The 18,245-nt window shown below is 41.9% G+C and overlaps 2 protein-coding genes across 2 annotated transcripts; both read right to left on the bottom strand.

The window, feature by feature from the left end:
* Positions 1–2,456: 2,456 nt before the first annotated feature.
* Positions 2,457–3,428, bottom strand: LOC117380650 (olfactory receptor 2AT4-like). Its single transcript, XM_033977482.1, has one exon. It carries the CDS (start codon positions 3,426–3,428, stop codon positions 2,457–2,459), a length of 972 nt encoding a protein of 323 aa, XP_033833373.1.
* A 4,262-nt stretch (positions 3,429–7,690) lies between these two features.
* On the bottom strand, positions 7,691–8,680 carry LOC117380649 (olfactory receptor 52E8-like). The gene has a single exon (XM_033977481.1). The coding sequence runs from the start codon at positions 8,678–8,680 to the stop codon at positions 7,691–7,693; it is 990 nt and encodes a 329-aa protein (XP_033833372.1).
* Between the last annotated feature and the right edge of the window lie 9,565 nt (positions 8,681–18,245).

Here is an 18,245-nt window from a genome sequence, read left to right as displayed (position 1 = left end):
TGTTGCTGGTTAAAACATTAAAATCTTGGCATCCAGGGGTGGAAAACAATAATTCAGATAGAAACAGAGTGAAGAACTGCCATGATCTTGGATATATAAACAGTCCTTAGAATCAGACAAAATAAACTTTGTTGGGAGTTTGGTCTTGCTAGCAACAAAAGATGGCGACGCATCATCGATCTATTGAAATAACTGGATAGGGTATTGCTAGCTTGGAGCCATCTCGAATTGGAATGGTGGTCACTCATTGGTACCAAAATGAAAAATCCCTCCTCATAGAGCAGAGTGTAATCACAAACTGCTTGTGTTTGGCTGACAAGGCATCAACAGCTTCCACAAAGGTCGACTTCTGTGGCAATTTTTACCTATTTTCTGATAATACATTTTTCTCATCTTCTCAGCTCTAAATCCATCTGCAATCTTAAAAAAAAAATAATTCAACATTAGCTTTGGCTATGCTCTGTGTCCTCTCTAGCTAAACTCAAGCCCTTGCAGCCGCTCCCCTCACCTTAGTCGCATAGTCTCATGGGGAGCAGCTCACCTGCATGGTCGATGGGTAGGGCAGGACTGGATGTACCTAGCTGCTAAAGGCTAAACTAGAGACTTGCACCATTGAGCACGGCCCACTGATCTTGATGGTCGGCCATGTTTAGGCCAATTGTCAAAAATGTAATTGCACCTTATTTTAAACATATTGTTCCCAGTTTTCTTAAATTACTAGGCAGATGTTTTAAGACTTCTACTGAAGTTTTCTGCGTGTGAAACAGCAATAACATTTTTATTTCAACTTAAGCTGTTAAATGCTTGCCCTTCAAACAGAAGACGCCAACAACACCTCTACAAGCATTCTATGAGAGGACGAGTGTCACACTCATCCATACGTGATTAACTTTGTAAAATAAGTACCCATGCAGAAGGTGTTAAACAGCAGAAGCACCTCTACGAGTAGGACTACTGTTAGTGTGTAAATGCCAAGGCCTTGTCACCAATGGTAAGATGAGCCCATGAGGGAGCAGTGAAATGACGATGTCGTCATTGTAAACTACCTGTGATCCTCATGTACAACATCCACATGGCCGAGTGAAGTCAACTGGCTATGGGAGATGAATGAATTGAGTCGCTCTCTTACGCACAGACTGAGGTATGTATCCATAGTCTACAACTGTGCACAGAGCAAGAAGTAGCTCTCATTATCTCAAGGTGCTTAGTAGCACCTACTTAAGCATCCTCTGTATCCTCATACTGATCTAGCATTTGTCTGATGCTCTTCTGCTGTCATTGTCATTGAGTAATGATGTGTAATGTGTAAAAATGCTGAGTGGCAGTGGTAGGATGGAGTGCATGCTCAACCGTATAAACTTCACAGCCTACAATAGATGTCACGTTTGGATGAATTAGGCCAATATCCGCTTGATAGGGGGTGCCTAACCTGCAGACAGCCTATCCACAGTAATAAGACTCTCTTTGTGAGACCAAGTTGCCAGATGCAGAGAGGTGATCAGTCCCCGGGGCTGCTAGACTGAACACTGTGCTGTCTTTTTGGTTCAGTGGAGGCTATGTTTTTGTCAAGGATAAAGAGCTGCTTCTTGCTGTGTGAATAGCTGTAGGCAACCTCAATCTGAGTGTAAAGAGGACTCAAGTCATCTGTCTCCCACAGCTCAGAATTGAGTTCACTGAGCTGTGGATTTGGATGTAGAAGACCAAAGAAAGCTTACAAATCTGACATAGCATCATTTCATAGTGCCTTGTTTTCATATCACGTTACTTCATGATAATTCTTAACAGAAAACTATCACATAATCTCGTAATTTTAAAACATTTATTTTCTCTGAAGACTTTACATTGGAAAATTATTATTATTAGCCCAATATAAAAAAACAGCAGTGATCCATTCTGCAGTACACTCGAACCTGAAAGCCACAAATAACTTCTTCTCTGATATAGTAAGGTTTGTCAATAGGCTATTTAATGTAGAGTTTAGAGAGAAAAAGTGAAGGGAAAATGGAAGGTAATGCAGTTTTATTTAAACAGCAGACATCAACAATTATGTGTATCAATTAGGAAAAGCAGCATGCAATATTATCACATTAAAATATAATTATTCACAGTTTTAAACATGTAATAATAATATTGTTGTAATGTAAAGGAGGCCTTGGTTAATATATACATATAGCATAACAGCATAAAGCAGCAGTGTTTCCTGAAAAAAGTGACTATTCTGATGACTGAAACACTTGGAAATAAAAGCACAAAAGACACTGATGTGATATTATGTTTTGGCCTGAGATCAGCCCCTGCTTTGCTTTGCCATCTGCACAAGCTGTTCTAAAGCTGTGCATGTGACTACACAAAACAACAATGTATACAAAGTGGATACAATTACTCTTCCCACAAAAAGAAACAGGAAAAAGATAGAAATAGAAGACACGATATAAAACTATCTCAATGTAGTCACTTTACTCATTGTAAATTCCTTTCTGCTCTATACTGATTCTAGCCCGGTGCAATTTCATCAACAAAGATTTCTTGATGTCCTGTGTTTTAAAACAATATATGACTGGATTCACAGCTGCAGGCAACAGACTGTACAGCATTATGAGAAAGATTTGAAAATCCAAGCTGAAGGAAAAACCTTTAAAAAATGAAAAATACACAAAGCATCTTGGCAGATAAAACAAACATGTAATTATTATTTGTGGGGTACACGTTGAAAATGTCTTTCTACATCCGTTTACATTCGTCATTTTCAGAATCACTACAATGACAGAAGTGTAGGAGAATAGAATGAATGCCAGTGGAAGCAGAAGGCAGAACATGGCTAAAGATACGGCAGTCGTGTTAAGTGACAGCATGTTTTCAGCGCATGTCTGACTTATTATAGATATACGGTCACAGTAGCATTGAGCAATTACATTAGATTTACAAAAAGGTAAAAACACTGTCTGCATAACTACTGTAATCATTATTGGTAGTGGAATAAACCAGGAAATCCCACAGAGCACGGACACCACAGTGTTTGAAATGAGGACAGGGTAACGCATTGGAAGGCAAATGGATATGAACCGATCCAGGGCCATCACCATCAGGTTAAATGACTGAACAGATCCCAAATAATGAATAAAAAACATCTGAACAAAACAGCCATAGAATGAGATGAGACTGTTGCCAAACCAGTACTTGGCAATAATCTTTGGGAGAGTGACAGTTCCAAAAGTCAAGTCGCTGAGCGCCAAGTGGCAGAAGATCAGATATGTTGGTTTTTGAATTTTCTTCTCACACATGACAAAAACCAAAATAAAAATGTTTCCAAAACCAATTGCAATATAGACAAAGAACATCACAGCAGACACAGGACCATAATACTGAGGGTGTAGTCCAGGGAACCCCAGAAGAGTGAAGTGGTCTCGTCGTGTCAGATTTACAAGCATGTTTATTCTTTGTTTCATTGTACAGGGTCAAGAAAGCATGTTCAAAACAAACAGTAATAATCGATATAAAACACTTTAACAAGTTCTAACCTAAAGAGAGAAAGAGAGACGCAGGTTCTATCTCTATAACTCTGTACTACCTTTTATTGTTTTGTTTCTTGTCCCCAGCTAACCTAAGGCCCAGCCCACTCAAACACCTTGAGATCAAACCTTTTATGTTCTTTGCATGTGTAACTTTCAAAAGCACTTTCACACCTTTCAGTAACCCTCTTCCTAACTCAAGTGTAATAAAGCACACTGACATATTGACCCTGTAGTCAAACCTTTAACACTGGATTTATACTTAATGCGTTGGTACATATTTTGATTTTGGTTACTTGCACACCCCTCCAGACCACTCCACACTCACATTTAGTGTTAAGTTTGGGCACAAATGTGTCTTCCAAATGGAAAATGACCCGAAGCATGTACAAAGTAGCTTGATGGATAACAAAGTTAATGTTTCGGAGTGGCCATCACAAAGCCCTGATCTCAAGCCTATTTAAAATGTATGGGCAAACCTGAAAAGGCATGTGTAGCCTACAAACTTGGATCAGTTACACCAGTTCTGTCAGGAGAAATGGGGCAACATTCCTCCCAACTATTGTGAGAAGCTTTGGATATCCAAAACATTTGACTCAAATCATACAGTTTAAAGGCAATGGTACCAAATAGTTCTGAAATGTATGTAAACATCTGACATTGAAGACAGTAATGAAAAATTGTCTAGAAAAAGCTTTTTCTCATTATTCTGTCATTTAGCACATAGAAATAATTTTCTTATTCCTAATTGACCTAAAACTGGAAAAGTTTAGTCTAGTTTCATGTCAGACAGTGGGGAAAAAAGTGTATGTGTTTTTTTATATCGTTTTCATGACTTTACCACCATGTGTATTAGTGATTTGAAGTCACTTTCCAACACCTCAGACTGTTGTAGTTTGACGGCATTGGAGCTGATGTACTCTCTCACAGCGGATATGTCCGCACGATTGGACATTGTGTCTGTTTCAGCCCGTGGGACGGCTACATGATTTACCATAGATGAACTAATGAGGCGCCGGGGCAGGTTTTATTTGGGGGAGGACGCCATTCACTTACCAACCGAGGCTGAGCTGATTAATGATTAAACACATGCTGAGGACTTTTACCCCTCTTTTCCACGTTTTATTATATCTTTATGAACATGAGATTTATTCCAATTTTGTGGTCCTAATGAAGTGGGTGCCGCTGTGATGTTCCATGAGGATATAAGAGGGGATGGAAACTACTTGTGACTTGGTAGACATAAAACACGTTCAGGTCAAGAACGTTAAATCTATTTGACAGTTCCAGTGGCTTCCTCTGATTCAAATTTGTATCATGGTGTGAGCACTTTCTCTTTTGTTTACTGTTCATAACAACGGACCAGTTGTGTGAGGGAGTACAACAAACTGGATCTTTTGGTTTAGCTGCACCAGGACAACCCCATGTTTCCAAAACATGGACAGAGATTGGCTGACTGAATGAATTTACATTGAAACAGCTAGAGTTACATTTAATTAATTCATTATGCCGATGGAAATGGACTTAGATTTTCCCACTATCACCACCGAGTCAAGGAGCTGCTCATGAGGCTGGGTCTGGGTTTGAATCAGTAAGGAGATACAGTTCTCTAGGTCTGGCATCCTCACTTCCAAAAGTAGACAGTTGCCACAAGCTGTGTCAAGCCAGCGAGCAGAATTTTAACTCAACCACTAAAAAGGTCAAATGTGAAGAACTGTTAAATGAACATTAAACAGATGTGCTCACAACTTCAACACTTACACACAAGGGCCCTGAACAGGAGCCCACTGTGTTGAGACAGATCGACACAGGATTGACACTCCACCAGTAGGTTTGTGTTGCTGGTTAAAACATTAAAATCTTGGCATCCAGGGGTGGAAAACAATAATTCAGATAGAAACAGAGTTAAGAACTGCCATGATCTTGGATCTATAAACAGTCCTTAGAATCAGACAAAATAAACTTTGTTGGGAGTTTGGTCTTGCTAGCAACAAAAGATGGCAACGCATCATCCATCTACTGAAATAACTGGATAGGGTATTGCTAGCTTGGAGCCGTCTTGAATTGGAATGGTGGTCACTCATTGGTACTAAAATGAAAAATCCCTCCTCATAGAGCAGAGTGTAATCACAAACTGCTTGTGTTTGGCTGACAAGGCATCAACAGCTTCCACAAAGGTCAACTTCTGTGGCAATTTTTACCTATTTTCTGATAATACATTTTTCTCATCTTCGCAGCTCTAAATCCATCTGCAGTCTTAAAAAAAATAATTCAACATTAGCTTTGGCTATGCTCTGTGTCCTCTCCAGCTAAACTCAAGCCCTTGCAGCCGCTCCCCTCACCTTAGTCGCATAGTCTCATGGGGAGCAGCTCACCTGTGCATGGTCGATGGGTAGGGCAGGACTGGATGTACCTAGCTGCTAAAGGCTAAACTAGAGACTTGCACCATTGAGCACGGCCCACTGATCTTGATGGTCGGCCATGTTTAGGCCAATTGTCAAAAATGTAATTGCACCTTATTTTAAACATATTGTTCCCAGTTTTCTTAAATTACTAGGCAGATGTTTTAAGACTTCTACTGAAGTTTTCTGCGTGTGAAACAGCAATAACATTTTTATTTCAACTTAAGCTGTTAAATGCTTGCCCTTCAAACAGAAGACGCCAACAACACCTCTACAAGCATTCTATGAGATGACGAGTGTCGCACTCATCCATACGTGATTAACTTTGTAAAATAAGTACCCATTCAGAAGGTGTTAAACAGCAGAAGCACCTCTAGGAGTAGGTCTGTTAGTGTGTAAATGCCAAGGCCTTGTCACCAATGGTAAGATGAGCCCATGAGGGAGCAGTGAAATGATGATGTCGTCATTGTAAACTACCTGTGGTCCTCATCTACAACATCCACATGACCGAGTGAAATCAACTGGCTATGGGAGATGAATGAATTGAGTCGCTCTCTTTACGCACAGACTGAGGTATGTATCCATAGTCTACAACTGTGCACAGAGCAAGAAGTAGCTCTCATTATCTCAAGGTGCTTAGTAGCACCTACTTAAGCATCCTCTGTTTCCTCATACTGATCCAGTATTTGTCTGATGCTCTTCTGCTGTCATTGTCATTGAGTAATGATGTGTAATGTGTAAAAATGCTGAGTGGCAGTGGTAGGATGGAGTGCATGCTCAACCGTATAAACTTCACAGCCTACAATAGATGTCACGTTTGGATGAATTAGGCCAATATCCGCTTGACAGGGGGAGCCTAACCTGCAGACAGCCTATCCACAGTAATAAGACTCTCTTTGTGAGACCAAGTTGCCAGATGCAGAGAGGTGATCACTCCCCGGGGCTGCTAGACTGAACACTGTGCTGTCTTTTTAGCTCAGCGGAGGCTATGTTTTTGTCAAGGATAAAGAGCTGCTTCTTGCTGTGTGAATAGCTGTAGACAACCTCAATCTGTGTGTAAAGAGGACTCAAGTCATCTGTCTCCCACAGCTCAGAATTGAGTTCACTGAGCTGTGGATTTGGATGTGGAAGACCATAGAAAGCTGACGAGCCTGACATAGCATCATTTCATAGTGCCTTGTTTTCATATCACGTTACTTCATGATAATTCTTAACAGAAAACTATCACATAATGTCATAAATTTTAACACATTTATTTTCTCTGAAGACTTTACATTAGAAAATTATTATTATTAGCCCAATATCAAAGAACAGCAGTGATCCATTCTGCAGTACACTCACACCTGAAAGCCACAAATAACTTCTTCTCTGAACATAGTAAGGTTTGTCAATAGGCTATTAATGTACAGTTTAGAGAGAATAAGTGAAGGGAAAATGGAAGGAAATGCAGTTTTATTTGCAGTGCAGACATCAACAAATGTTTATCAATTAGGAAAAACAGCATGCAATATTATCACATTAAAATATAATTATTCACAATTGAAAAATAAGTCACTATTCTGATGACTGAAACACTGTTAATCAAACAAAAAAAGACACTGATGTGATGTTATTTTTTAGCCTGAGGACAGACCCTGCTTTGCTTTGCCATCTGAACAAGCTGTTCTAAAGCTGTTCATGAATTCAGAATATACAAAAAATAAAAAATAAAAATAAATAAATAAATAAATAAAAATACACACACACGTAAAAGGTAGAAATAGAAGACACCATATAAAACTATTCCAATCTAATCACTTTATTCATGGGAAATCCATTCTGCTCTATACTGATTCTAGCCCGGTGCAATTTCATGAACAAGGATTGCTTAATGTTCTGTGTTTTAAAACAATATATGACTGGATTCACAGCTGCAGGCAACAGACTGTACAGCATTATGAGAAAGCTTCGAAAATCCAAGCTGAAGGAAAAACCTTTAAGGTTTGATAGATACACAAAGCATCTTGGCAGATAAAACAAACATGTAATTAATATTTGTGGAGTACAAGTTGAAAATGTCTTTCTGCGTCCATTTGCATTTGTCATTTTCAAAATCATTACGATAATAGAAGTGTAGGAGAATAGAATGAATGCCAGTGGAAGCAAAAGGCAGAACATGGCTAAAGATACGGCAGTCGTGCTAACTGACAAAAATCTTTCAGTGCATGTCTGACTCATTATAGATATATGGTCACAGTAGCATTGAGCAATTACATTAGATTTACAAAAAGGTAAAAACACTGCCTGCAGAACTACTGTCACCATTACTGGTAGTGGAATGAGCCAGGAAATCCCACAGAGCACGGACACCACAGTGTTTGAAATGAGGACAGGGTAACGCATTGGAAGACAAATGGATATGAACCGATCCAGGGCCATTACCATCAGGTTAAATGACTGAACAGATCCCAAATAATGAACAAAAAACATCTGAACAAAACAGCCATAGAATGAGATGAGACTGTTGCCAAACCAGTACTTGGCAATAATCTTTGGGAGAGTGACAGTTCCAAAAGTCAAGTCGCTGAGCGCAATGTGACAGAAGATCAGATATGTTGGTTTTTGAATTTTCTTCTCACACATGACAAATACTAAAATAAAAATGTTTCCAAAACCAATAACAAGGTAGACAAAGAACATCACAGCAGACACAGGACCATAATACTGAGGGTGTAGTCCAGGGAACCCCAGAAGAGTGAAGTGGTCTTGTTTTGTCAGATTTACAAGCATGATTACACTTTGTTTCAATGTACAGGGTCAAGAAAACATGTTCAAAGCAAATGGTAATAACTGATCTAAAACACCTCAACAAGTTCTAATGTAGAGAGAGAGAGAGATAGAGGGGGGGAGAGAGAGACACACAGGTTTCATCTCTATAACTCTACCTTTTATCATTTTTTTTTGTTTCTTTGTGACCTGTCCCCAGCTAATCTAAGGCCCAGCCCACTCAAACACCTTGAGATCAAACCTTATATGTTCATTGTGTGTATAACTTTCTAAAGCTACTTTTACAGCCTTCAGTAACCAGCTTCCTAACTCAAGTGCAATAGAGCTCACTTGACTGACATAGACTATGTAGTTGTACCACTACACCAGATTTATACTTTGGTACTATCTTGCTTTGGTACATATTTTGAGCGAGTTACTTGCAGACTGCCCCAGACCACTGCAGCGTCCAGAAAAAGTAGATTCCTGGCAGATTTTTCCTGCAGGCCCATACCTCAATCAGACCCCTGCCCACTGAGTCTGGAACTCAGTGTAACAAGACACATTGGTTTTAAGCTCTTTCTAAGTATTATGGGAACTGAACCGCACGCAACTCACATTTAGTGTATGCCCAACGTTATAACCCATCCGTATGGTTTCTGCAGCTGCACACAGTCAAATGTCTTCAGCCATCTTGACTGTGTGGTAGTGGTTGGAAAGGTCCTTGGTGAAGAATAAGAGTGAGACTAAGAGCGGTTCAGAAGCTCCACATGAGAAGCAATACAACAAGGTCAGTTACGTCGCCCGGACTGGCGTTACCGGGGCCCCACCCTGGAGTAGGCCTGGGGTGGGTGTAAATGTGGCTTGGCCTTTCCCCACGGGGCACGGCTGAGCCCAGCTCGAAGGAGTGACATGAGGCCGTCCTCCCGTGGACCCACCACCTGCGGGAGGAGCCATGAGAGGCGTGTGCAGAGAAATCCGGGCGGCAGTCGAAGGCGGGGGCCCCCATGGGCGGATCTCTGGACATGGAGACCAGCTCTGGGGACATGGAATGTCACCTTGCTGGGGGGGATGGGTAGCCTGAGAGGGAGGTTGAACGTTACTGGCTAGATATAGTCGGCCTCATCTCCACACACAGCTTGGGCTCTGGAACCCAACTCCTTTAGAGGGGCTGGACTCTCCATTTTACTGGCGTTGCCCACGGGGAGAGGCGGCAAGCTGGTGTGGGCCCCACAGCTCAGTCGCCACGTGCTGGAGCTCACCCCGGTGAACGAGAGTGTCTCATCCCTGCGCCTCCAAGTTGGGGACAGGTCTCTCACTGATGTGTCGGCCTACAGGCCAAACAGCAGTGCAAGAGTACCTGGCCCTACCTGGAGCTGCATCGACCTCTATTGTCGATGCAGCTCCTCGTAGTTGTGGTCGTAAGGTCTGTGGTTCTTGTTGCGGCAGCAATCCCCTAACTCCGTGGTGGACACCGGAAGTAAGGGATGTCGTCAGGCTGAAGAAGGAGTCCTATCTAGCCTTGTTGGATCGTGGGACTCCTGAGGCAGTCGATGAGTACCAAGCGTGCCGTGGCTCATGTGCACACACAGGGAAAAAGTCAGGGTTGGGAAGAGTTTGGGGAGGCCTTGGAGGAGGACTATGAGACGGCCTCAAAGAGATTCTCCAAACCGTCCGACACCTCAGGAGAGGGAAGCAGTGCTTCACCAACACTGGGTGGAGAACTGCTGACCTTGACTGGGGATGTTGTCAGGTGGTGGAAGGAATACTTTGAGGATCTCCTCAATCCCATCGGAGAAAGCAGAGACTGGGGACCTGGAGGCGGACTCATCCATTACCATGGCTGAAGTCTCCGAGGTGGTTGGCAAGCTCCTCGGTGGCAAGGCTCCGGGGTTGGACCGAGATCTGTCCTGAGTACCTCAAGTCTCTGGATGTTGTGGGGCTGTCTTGGCTGACCTGTCTCTGAAGCATCGCCTGGCGTTCGGGGACAGTGCCACTGGACTGGCAGACAGGGTGTTGGCAGGGTGTTGGTCCCTCTGTATAAGAAGGGGGACCGGAGGGTGTGTTCCAATTACAGGGGACTCACACTCCTCAGCCTTCCCGGTAAGGTCTATTCCAGGGTACTGGAGAGGAGAATCCGACCAATAGTCGAACCTCGGATTCAGGAGGAGCAGTATGGTTTTTGTCCCAGTCGTGGAACACTGGACCAGCTCTATACTCTCCATCGGGTCCTTGAGGGTTCATGGGAGTTTGCCCAACCAGTCCACATGTGTTTTGTGGATCTGGAGAAGGCATTCGACCAATCATGGTGTCCTTTGGGGGGTGCTCCGGGAGTATGGGGTCCGGGGCCCTTGCTAAGGGCTGTCTGGTCCCTGTATGACCGGAGCAGGAGCTGTGTTCGCATTGCCAGCAGTAAGTCAGACCTGTTCCTAGTGTATGTTGGACTCCGCCAGGGCTGCCTTTTGTTACCAGTTCTGTTCATTATATTTATGGACAGAATTTCTAGGCACAGCCAGGGGCTGGAGGGGGTCTGGTTTGGGAACCACAGGATCTCATCTCTGCTGTTTGCAAATGATGTTGTCCTGATGGCTTCATCAAACTAAGACATGCAGCAGGCACTGGGGCGGTTTGCAGCCAAGTGTGAAGAAGCTGGGATGAAAATCGGCTCCTCCAAATCCGAGGCCATGGTTCTTGACTGGAAAAAGGTGGCTTTCCTCCTCCAGGTGGGTGGTGAGTCTCTGCCTCAAGTGGAGGAGTTCAAGTATCTCGGGGTCTTGTTCATGAGTGAGGGAAGGATGGAGCGTGAGATTGACAGGAGGATCGGTGCAGCATCTGCAGTGATGCGGTCGCTGTATCGGTCCGTTGTGGTAAAGAAGGAGATGAGCCAGAAGACAAAGCTCTTGATTTACCGGTCAATCTACGTTCCTACCCTCACCTATGGTCATGAGCTTTGGGTAATGACCGAAAGGACAAGATCACAGACAAGCAGCCAAAATGGGTTTCCTCCATAGGGTGACTGGGCACACCATTAGGGATAGGGTGAGGAGCTTGGTCACGTGGGAGGAGCTCGGGGTAGAGCTGCTGCTCCTACACGGGAACCAGTTGAGGTGGCTCAGGCATCTGCTCAGGATGCCTCCTGGATGCCTCCCTAGGGAGGTGTTCCAGGCATGTCCCACCGGGAGGAGGCGCCAGGGAAGACCCAGGACACACTGGAGGGACTATGTCTCTCGCCTGGCCTGGGAACGCCTTGGGGTTCCACCGGAGGAGCTGGAGGACGTGTCTGGGGAAAGGGAAGTCTGGGAGACCCTGCTTAGACTGCTGCCCCCGTGACCCAGCCCTGGATAAGTGGAAGAAAATGGATGGATGGATAGTTGAGTTATACTGAGCCTAGACGATATGCTAATAAGTAACATAAACCTCTGTAGTGTCTAATTTCTTTTTTCTTTCTTTCTTTATCTATAAAGGGGAACCCACACTTAGGTCATTTTCACACTTTTCATTTCGCCACTAGTTAGTTCGATGAACGGTCTGAAACCACTTGAAACAGGAGGTCTCGGAGCGGCTCCACTCGCACTGTGGAGTGGGACAAGTGTGGTCTGACTGTGGTAACCTGTGGTAACCGATGTATGCAGTCTGCAATGCGAGTAGATGTGCTCAGAATTGGGTAAAACGTGCTTGGATCAAATATATTTGTATAAATGGACGCTGCAGAGCTGCTGTTTGACACATTTGCCTGACGAGGCAGTTTGGATCAACTCAACAGCTCCACGTCTCCTCCTACCTCTGTCTATTTATCCACAGGTGAAAAAAAAGACCAACACATATAGCACCAGGGAAGTAAGCATGCGTGCACGTATGCACAGGGCTCGGTCCTCTGGAAGCGCATTCTGCAATCAGCTGATGACCTCTCATGTGGCTTATGGTGTGTGTTTGGGGTGAACTGTGCGGTGTGCATGTGAACAAGCCTGGCCCAAAAGTTAAAGAAACGGAACGAAATCTAGTGCTCACTGGGGTCAGTGAACAGAGCTCACTAACATGTGAAAACGAGCTAAGTCCATATAAAATAACAAAAACAAGTGCAGTTGCGTCTATAAAAGTTTGTTAACAGATTATTAAATCGTGATTGTGGCACCAAAGTATCCAGTTTTGCTTGCCCTTGAAATGTATTCCTTTTTTGTGTAGCAAAAAAGTTCTGCTGTGGCTAGTTCTTAGCCTTATACATGTGCTCATGTGGTCTGGTATTAAATGTTCTCATATCATACCCCCAGCAGGTGAGATATGCTGGCAGTCTATGAAGTACTGTACAGTTGAAACCAGAAGTTTACATATACTATATAAAAAGACACGTGCTTTCTTCTTTTCTCACTGTCTGACATGAAAACAGACTAAATTTTTCCTGTTTTAGGTCAATTAGGATTACCCAAATTATTTCTATTTGTTAAATTCCAGAATGAGATAAGGATTTTTTTTTAATTTTTTTTTTTACAGTTTTTCATTACTCTCCTCAAAGTGAGAAGTTTACATATAATAAGACTACTATGCATTTAAACAATCCGGGAAAACTGAAATGGTGATGTCATATCTTATCATGTCATGGAAGCTTCTGGACAACATATGAGTGAATTAGAGACACACCTGCGGATGTCTTTCAAGACAAACCTGAAACGCACTGCTTCTTTGTGTAACATCATGAGAAAGTCAAACGAAATCAGCCAAGATATCAAGGAGAAAATTGTGGACTTGCACAAGTCTGGTTCATACTTGGGTGCAATTTCCAGATGCCTGAAAGTGCCATGTTCATCAAACTATTATACGGAAGTGTAAACAACATGGGAATGTCCAGCCATCACACTGCTTCGGAAGGAGATGAGCTTTGTGTCCCAGAGATGAATGTGCTTTGGTCCAAAATGTGCATATCAACCCAAGAACAAAAGCAAAATACCTTGTGAAGATACTGGCTGAAGCTGGTAAGAGTGTGTCATTATCCACAGTGAAAAGAGTACTGTACCGAGATGGACTGAAAAGCCACTTTGCCAGGAAGAAGCCATGACTCCAAAAGAAGCATAAAAAAGACAGATTACAGTTTGCAAATGCACACAGGGACAAAGACCTTAATTTTTGGAGACAAGTGCTGTGTTTCTAACGAAATTAAAATTAAACTGTCTGGCCATAATGAGCATTGTTACATTTGGAAGAAAAATGGGGAAGCTTGCAAGCCTGAGAACACCATCCAAACTGTGAAATATGGGGGTGGCAGCATCATATTGCTGGGTAATTTTGCTGCAGGAGGACCTGGTGCACTTCACAAAATAGATAGCATCATGAGGAAAGAACATTAAGTGAAAATACTGAAGCAAGCATCTCAAGACCAGCCAGGAAGTTAAAGTTTGGGTGCAAATATGTTTTCCAAATAAACAATAACCCAAAGCATATTGCCAAAGTGGTTACAAAGTGGCTTAAGGATAACAAGGTCAATGTATTAGAGTGTTCTGTAATCACAGTAATCGGATAGCAACCTTAGACCACCATCACAAAGCCCTGATTTCAATCCTATTGAAAATTTACCTGAAAAGGCATGTTCGAGCAAGGCAGGCTACAAACATCACTCAATTACACCAGTTCTGTTAGGAGGAATGGGCCAAAATTCCTCCCAACTATTGCGAGAAGCTTGTGGAAGGATATCCAAAGCGTTTGACTCAAATCAGACACTTTAAAGGCAATAGTACTAAATACTACTGAATTGTATATAAACTTCCAACTTTGAAGAGAGTAAATAGTGTAATAGAGTGTATATATATATATATATATATATATATATATATATATATATATATATATATATATATATATATATATATATATATATATATATATATATATATATATACACACACTCACCTAAACGATTATTAGGAACACTTGTTCAATTTCTCCTTAATGCAATTATCTAATCAACCAATCACATGGCAGTTGCTTCAATGCATTTAGGGGTGTGGTCCTGGTCAAGACAATCTCCTGAACTCCAAATTGAATGTCAGAATGGGAAAGAAAGGTGATTTAAGCAATTTTGAGCGTGGCATGGTTGTTGGTGCCAGAATCTGCTTATTTACTGGGATTTTCACGCACAACCATTTCTAGGGTTTGCAAAGAATCGTGTGAAAAGGGAAAAACATCCAGTATGCGGCAGTCCTGTGGGCGAAAATGCCTTGTTGATGCTAGAGGTCAGAGGAGAATGGGCCGAGTGATTCAAGCTGATAGAAGAGCAATGTTGACTGAAATAACCACTCATTACAACCGAGAAATGCAGCAAAGCATTTGTGAAGCCACAACACGCACAACCTTGAGGCGGATGGGTTACAACAGCAGAGGACCCCACCGGGTGCCACTCATCTCCACTACACATAGGAAAAAGAGGCTACAATTTGCACGAGCTCACCAAAATTGGACAGTTGAAGACTGGAAAAATGTTGCCTGGTCTGATGAGTCTCGATTTCTGTTGAGACATTTTAATGGTAGAGTCAGAATTTGGCATAAACAGAATGAGAACATGGATCCATCATGCCTTGTTACCACTGTGCAGGCTGGTGGTGGTGGTGTAATGGTGTGGGGGATATTTTCTTGGCACACTTTAGGTCCCTTAGTGCCACGGGCTACCTGAACATTGTTTCTGACCATGTCCATCCCTTCATGACCACCATGTACCCATCCTTTGATGGCTACTTCCAGCAGGATAATGCACCGTGTCATAAAGCTCAAATCATTTCAAATTGGTTTCTTGAACATGACAATGAGTTCACTGTACTACAATGGCCCCCACAGTCACCAGATCTCAACCCGATAGAGCATCTTTGGGATGTGATGGAACGGGAGCTTCGTGCCCTGGATGTGCATCCATCAACTGCAAGATGCTCCTATCAATATGAGCCAACATTTCTAAAGAATGCTTTCAGCACCTTGTTGAATCAATGCCATGTAGAATTAAGGCAGTTCTGAAGGCGAAAGAGGGTCAAACACCGCATTAGTATGGTGTTCCTAATAATCCTTCAGGTGAGTGTGTGTGTGTGTGTATATATATATATATATATATATATATATATATATATATATATATATATATATATATATATATATATATATATATATATATATATATATATATATATATATATTCTTTCTTATATTCTATTCTTATATATTCTTTTTTATTAAAAATGGGGTTGATCATTAAGTAAGAGGCTGAAAGGCTTTATTTTTTTCTGAATCACAATGGATCGATTTGAACTATATCGTATATCTTATCAAAAATGCACTGTATCATATCGTGGACTGCGCATCGAGGTAGATATTGTATCAGCAATTTCTTGGTGATACCCAGTCCTAATCAGCTGTATGTGTGTCCCCTTAGTTAGGTTAAGTTCCATTGCTCTGTAGGACAAATGGTAGCTCCCCATTTATCTTTTTAGATGTCATCAGTGGTGAGCAATGGCACAAGGCCCTTTGTTTTGCCTCCTTTGATCAATTTACAATTTCATTTGGTCCACGGTGAGATCGCCTCCTTTTAGTGGGGCTGTTCTGGGCTGAGCTCGGACTAGTATGCCTGACTTCTGTGCGTCAAGCTGTTATTTGCGCTGTACCTGGTCTGACAGGCAGTAGGCTTTGGCTGGGTAAACTTTTATTGATGTGAGCGAGTGTGTATGGGTGGATTCAGCTTTTATATATTGTAGTTATTGTTAATGACATTTTTTTTTTTTTTCCTTAATGTAAAATAAAAATGATGTAAATTAATCAATAAATTAAAAAATATATATTTTTTCCTTCTGATATACTTACCTGTGCGCCTTATACTTAGTTTCTATTCCCTAAACTAGATTTGGGATGGCGTGGTTGCAACACTTATTTTTTATTAGTACCCCAAATTGTTAACCTCTCAATTGCCACACTTACAATACTAGGAGGATGTTTTAGGACTTTAGGACTACTGAAGTTTTCTGCATGTGAAACAGCAATGACATTTTAATTTCAACTTAAGTTGATAAATGCTTGCAGTGCCAACAGAGGACGCCATCAACACTAGTACAAGCATTCTAAGAGATGAATGGGCAAGTATTGCGCTCTTCCATACACAACTAATTTTGTAAAATAGGTATGCAATAGGTGTTCAGCAGCAGCACCACTAGGAGTAGGACTACTACTAGTGTGTAAATGCTAAGGCCACATCACCAATGGTAAAATGAGCCCATGAGAGAGCAATGGGCTCATGTGTGGTCTTCCACACCTGTGGTCTTCCACATCGACATCAAGTCTGTGGCTGAGTGAACTCAACTGGGAGCTATGGGAGATGGATGACTTGAGTTGCTCTCTTAACATCCAGATTGAGGTACGAATGTATGGTCAACAGCTGTTCACACAGCAAGAAGCTGCTCTCTGTTGTTGACAAAAGCCTACATCTTCAGTAAATAAATCATATGCTTAATAGCAGATACTTAAGCATCTGCTGATCCAGCATCTGTCTAATGCTCTTCTGCTGTCATTATTGCGTAATCTATCCTCCATGTCTAAAGGTGTTGAGTGCCAGCGGTAGGATGAAGTGCATCCTCAGCCGTATAAACTGAACTGCCTACAATAAATGTTACTGTTGGATGAATTTGGCCAATTTCATGCTGGTCCATGCTATCCTCCTAGAGCAGCCCTGCTACAACCCCTGCTGGTCCATTGTCCAGCGAAGCTCATCATTCCAGGGCAAGCACACCAAACACTGGGTACTCCACAGAGGTAAAGCCACAGGTGAAGGGTTCCAGGCGTGAGACTGTGGATAGGCTGTCTGCAGGTTAGGCTCCCCCTTTGTGAGACTAATTTGCCAGAGGAAGAGAGGTGATCACTCCCCAGGGCTGCTAGACTGAACACCGCGCTATCTCTTTACCTCAGCGGTGGCTATTTTTTTGTCAAGGACAAAGAGCTGCTTATTGCTGTGTGCATAGCTGTAGATAACATCAATCTGTACGGAAAGAGGACTCAAGTCATCCGTCTCCCATAGCTCTGAGTTTACTCAGCCATGGATTTGGATGTGGAGAACCATAGAAAGCTTACAGCTTATGGCATAGTCATTTCGTATTTCCTTGTTTTGTATCACATTTTAACATAAAACTATCACATAATGTCGTAATAGTACCACATTTATTTTATAAATTGTAATTTGAAGTTTTATCGAGTTGACTGTTTTCTCTGTGAAGACTCTACATTAGAGAATTATTATTATTAGCCTCATATAAGAACAGCAGTGATCCATTCTGCAGTACACTGCCATCTGAAAGCCACTAACAACTCCTCCTCTGAACTTAGTAAGGTTTGTCAATAGACTATTTAATGTACAACTGAGAGAGAATAAGTGAAGTAAATATGGAAGGTAATGCAGTTTTATTTCAACTACAGACATCAGCAATTATGTGTATCAATTAAAAAAACAGCATGCAATATTATCACATTAAAATATAATTGTTCACAGTTTTAATCTTGTCATAATAACATGGTTTTATAATGTAAAGGAGATCTTTGTTTATATATATATATATATATATATATATATATATAT

The sequence above is a fragment of the Periophthalmus magnuspinnatus genome, chromosome 13, assembly GCF_009829125.3.
Source record: "Periophthalmus magnuspinnatus isolate fPerMag1 chromosome 13, fPerMag1.2.pri, whole genome shotgun sequence".
Taxonomy (NCBI): Eukaryota; Metazoa; Chordata; class Actinopteri; order Gobiiformes; family Gobiidae; genus Periophthalmus; species Periophthalmus magnuspinnatus.
Note: the sequence above shows the minus strand (reverse complement) of the source record. Positions and strands in the feature narration are given on the sequence as shown.